The sequence below is a fragment of the Exophiala oligosperma genome (assembly GCF_000835515.1).
Source record: "Exophiala oligosperma strain CBS 72588 unplaced genomic scaffold supercont1.70, whole genome shotgun sequence".
NCBI lineage: Eukaryota > Fungi > Ascomycota > Eurotiomycetes > Chaetothyriales > Herpotrichiellaceae > Exophiala > Exophiala oligosperma.
In genome coordinates this window covers 1-3,312 of record NW_015622887.1, presented here as the reverse complement: position 1 = coordinate 3,312, position 3,312 = coordinate 1, and the positions used below count along the sequence as shown (strand labels likewise).

At 47.4% G+C, this 3,312-nt stretch overlaps 1 protein-coding gene across 1 annotated transcript; it reads left to right on the top strand.

Moving 5' to 3' along the window:
- Positions 1-271: 271 nt before the first annotated feature.
- On the top strand, positions 272-532 carry PV06_11822 (uncharacterized protein; the record flags this gene model as incomplete). The annotated part of the gene is made up of 1 exon (XM_016413557.1): positions 272-532. One exon carries the CDS (start codon positions 272-274, stop codon positions 530-532), a length of 261 nt encoding a protein of 86 aa, XP_016256062.1.
- Positions 533-3,312: the final 2,780 nt, after the last annotated feature.

Genomic DNA, 3,312 nt, shown 5'->3' with positions numbered 1-3,312 from the left:
CCACTCTCACCATAATGTAATTTATATGATGACATATTCATCCTCTAGAGACAGCCGCATGCAGAAGAAGATCACAAGAAGGTCACTGGAATTGGCCCGAACAGGTTGGACCGAAATATGAATTAGATCCTTGCTACTCCATTGCGGGCACTTGCCTCATTTTGTCTCATGATGTTGTATATATGATACGAGAGAATTCAGACCCCAACCTGCTTCGCTTTCTTTGTGCAATTTCTAATTTCCAATCTCTAGATTGCAGTCATCTAGTACAATGTCGGGATCGGAGTCTCGCTTACACATTGATCGTCAAAATGCCAAACGTGAACGAACACGATTCTATCGACGCAAGAAAAGCCTCTTCAAGAGTGGGTACAACCTGCACAAGCAATGTCGTGCTGAAGTCCACATTCTGATCCGGAAGAACGGACGGTCGTATATTTTGAGCTGTGCGGAAGACGGTAAACCACCATTTTCAGACCAAGCCCTAGTACTTGACAATCACCTCATATTCATGATCCTGGAAAGGTATTGACATTGATGCAGAATCAATGTTATCCGGTACCTCAGTGGTCCTTGCCAGAAGACTTTCGAACGCCAGCAACGAAGCCACCTCAAGAATATCCAAATTGTAACAAGGAGGAGTGATGGCTATGGAGGTAGTGTGCCTAGGTCATGACAGCTTAGGTGACCAGTAGAGGACTTGAGCATGCTCCAGGGTGTTTCAGATACAGTCTATGATGAGGCAGCATAAAGAGACAGACCTAGACGGCTAACATACACATGGACGCCGAGAGGCTAGGAATAAAGATAGCACACCCTATTGACTAAAAATAGCGACATGACCCACGAACACAAAAATATCTCTGAAGCGCCTCTATATGGAACCAGTTCTATGTCCCGGACCTGAATACACCATCTCGTCATACGGTCAGTTTCTCATCGCTCAACACGCCCGTAAATATTCTTCCTTTGCACAGGATCAAGCCGCCACCGACACATTGGAACCACGTCCTTCAACTTGGCTCTGCACTCATCGCCTGACCTTTCGATTGTATCAGCCGAAGCACACACTATTTAAATCCCTACGAAGTCAGCCACTAGCTTTCAACATGACATCTGATGGAGGAAGAAATGATAACATTCGCCAATTGCGACCTAGGTGTTATCGTTGCCAAAGGTGTTGTCTTTCGGAGCATTGTCCGTTGTCGGAATCTGACAGAGTTGCCTCGCCTGGTGTGTCGAGATATACCCTCCGAAAGAAGCCTGTTGTACGTCTTTACTTTCATAGCAAGGCTGATACGTGTGCGAATGCTGCGGTTCCTGCCAGAGACGACGGCCGTCGCGAACCGAGATCCACCACGCACGTGGATTTGAGGGGGAAAAAAGAGCGACGAGTTACACGCGCCCAGAAGAGGGAGCTTGGAGTAATCCAAGAGTGAGAAATATGCTCAGAATCGGGGAATTACAGTATGCGGTTCACAAATAGGACATGGAGGTAGTATTGCATGGTTGGAAATACATGGCGAGTGGCTTTTATAGTGTTCAATTCTTGTTCTTGTACTGTACAACACTGAAAAACTCCGTGACAGCTCATCGGCGTCGCAAATTCCATCGAGAAGAGCTACCCAGATGCGATTGATCTATCACATGGAGCTGATACTTGTAAATTAGCAAAGATCCCAGCATTCCCACGAGAAATATGGTGTTGATGGTCATGGCAACGACCGCCGTTGGTGACCAAAACCCATTTTGTGCGGAGTAGACATTGATGAGCGTGTTTAATGAGCCAAGGAATGAGCTGGCTGTCTCTGGCCTAGAGTGCTCATGATTAGCCGTCTCAGGAGTATACTGCAGTGTACTGCATTCGGGCCTGCCACTCACAAGAACACATTTCGAATGAGCCAAACCGGATTAGAACTCCATGTCCACCATAGATAGCCCAGCCCGGCAGTCCCAACAATGCAGCATATTGCGGCCAGCCAGAGTAGTGGAACATTTTTCACCACCTCAATCGCTCTTCGGCCGCTCCCGTCCTCGAGGTGCTTCTCAAGAGAGGTGAACGTGCCTGGGAGAAACAGGTAACTGGTGTGAATCAGCCAAGATGATAGGAAAGCAAGGGCATTATAGCGCTGTGGAATGGCGTCCGCCTCAATGACCATTGCATCGCGGGCGGACATGTTCTGATGTTGGCCCTAATCAAGTCCGTCAAACACATACCTTCTATGCCGGGGTTAAGTACTACGGTAAATACAGCTGTGGGGCGACTTCTTGAGCGCTCGTTGTCTGGGAGCAGTCCCATGATCTGTACGATTGTCTTGGCTCACTTCGGCGGAAACAGTGTGGTGCCAAGTGTGGTCTATATAATCCGGTGTTGGTTGGCTTCTCGCACCGTCAGGCTGTGAAGGACACGAGAGCATTGCCGACCTTTGACGACCCTTTTTGTCATCAACCTTAGGATCAGAAAACTACTGTGCAGGAGTCCTTCTATTGTATACAAAGATGAGTTCTACAACAGGAACTGTCACGGAACTTTACAGTCCGAGTCCATTGAAAGTCGCACCCAACGTGGACGCATTACTTCATCAAGTGGACCAGCTTCAGAACTCGGTGGACTCAGACGTTGTCGAGAGCTTGTTGGAGGAAAATGCCTGGTTGGAACACAGCATCAACCGCGGGAAAGAAAAGTGGCAGTCGATCACTAAATTACTGCGAGAAGCATTCGAAGCATATGTCGTTTTGAATGCTTGTATTGAACAGCTGGAGGATGAAACTACAGAACTGGACAAAAAGTGGGCTCACGACCTTCAAAATCGACTCTCAGGGACATCTGCGCCTGAATTCCCTCGTGTGCATCAGAGGGCATCTATGTATAGTCCCATCGCCAAGGATTTTCTCGACGATTGATCTTCGCCGGCGGATGTGTAAAGCGACCGGTCTGGAAAATTTCCGCCGGACTAAGAATAGCCCTCTTGTATCTATTGATATCTCGCAAATTCTATTCTTGGATTGCGGAGTATAATATATCGCTATAAAGTCAGAACCTATTTCCAGATGTTATTCCTTTCAACTATTTCTCTTCATCAGCGACCTTCGCACATTACAGTACATAATAAACATGAAGCTTTGCAACCATCATCCGTGGCTCGGGATATGCGAGCAGGGCTATGAGACGTCTCTGATCGAAACAGGTAGATTGGAGATGTTGAGTTCTCGATTTGAACAACCTGATGATGCCTCTCCCAGCCTCATCGTATTTGTAGGTCAACATTCAAAATCTGTCGCACTCGAGAAGCTCTTCGACATTCATCGAAC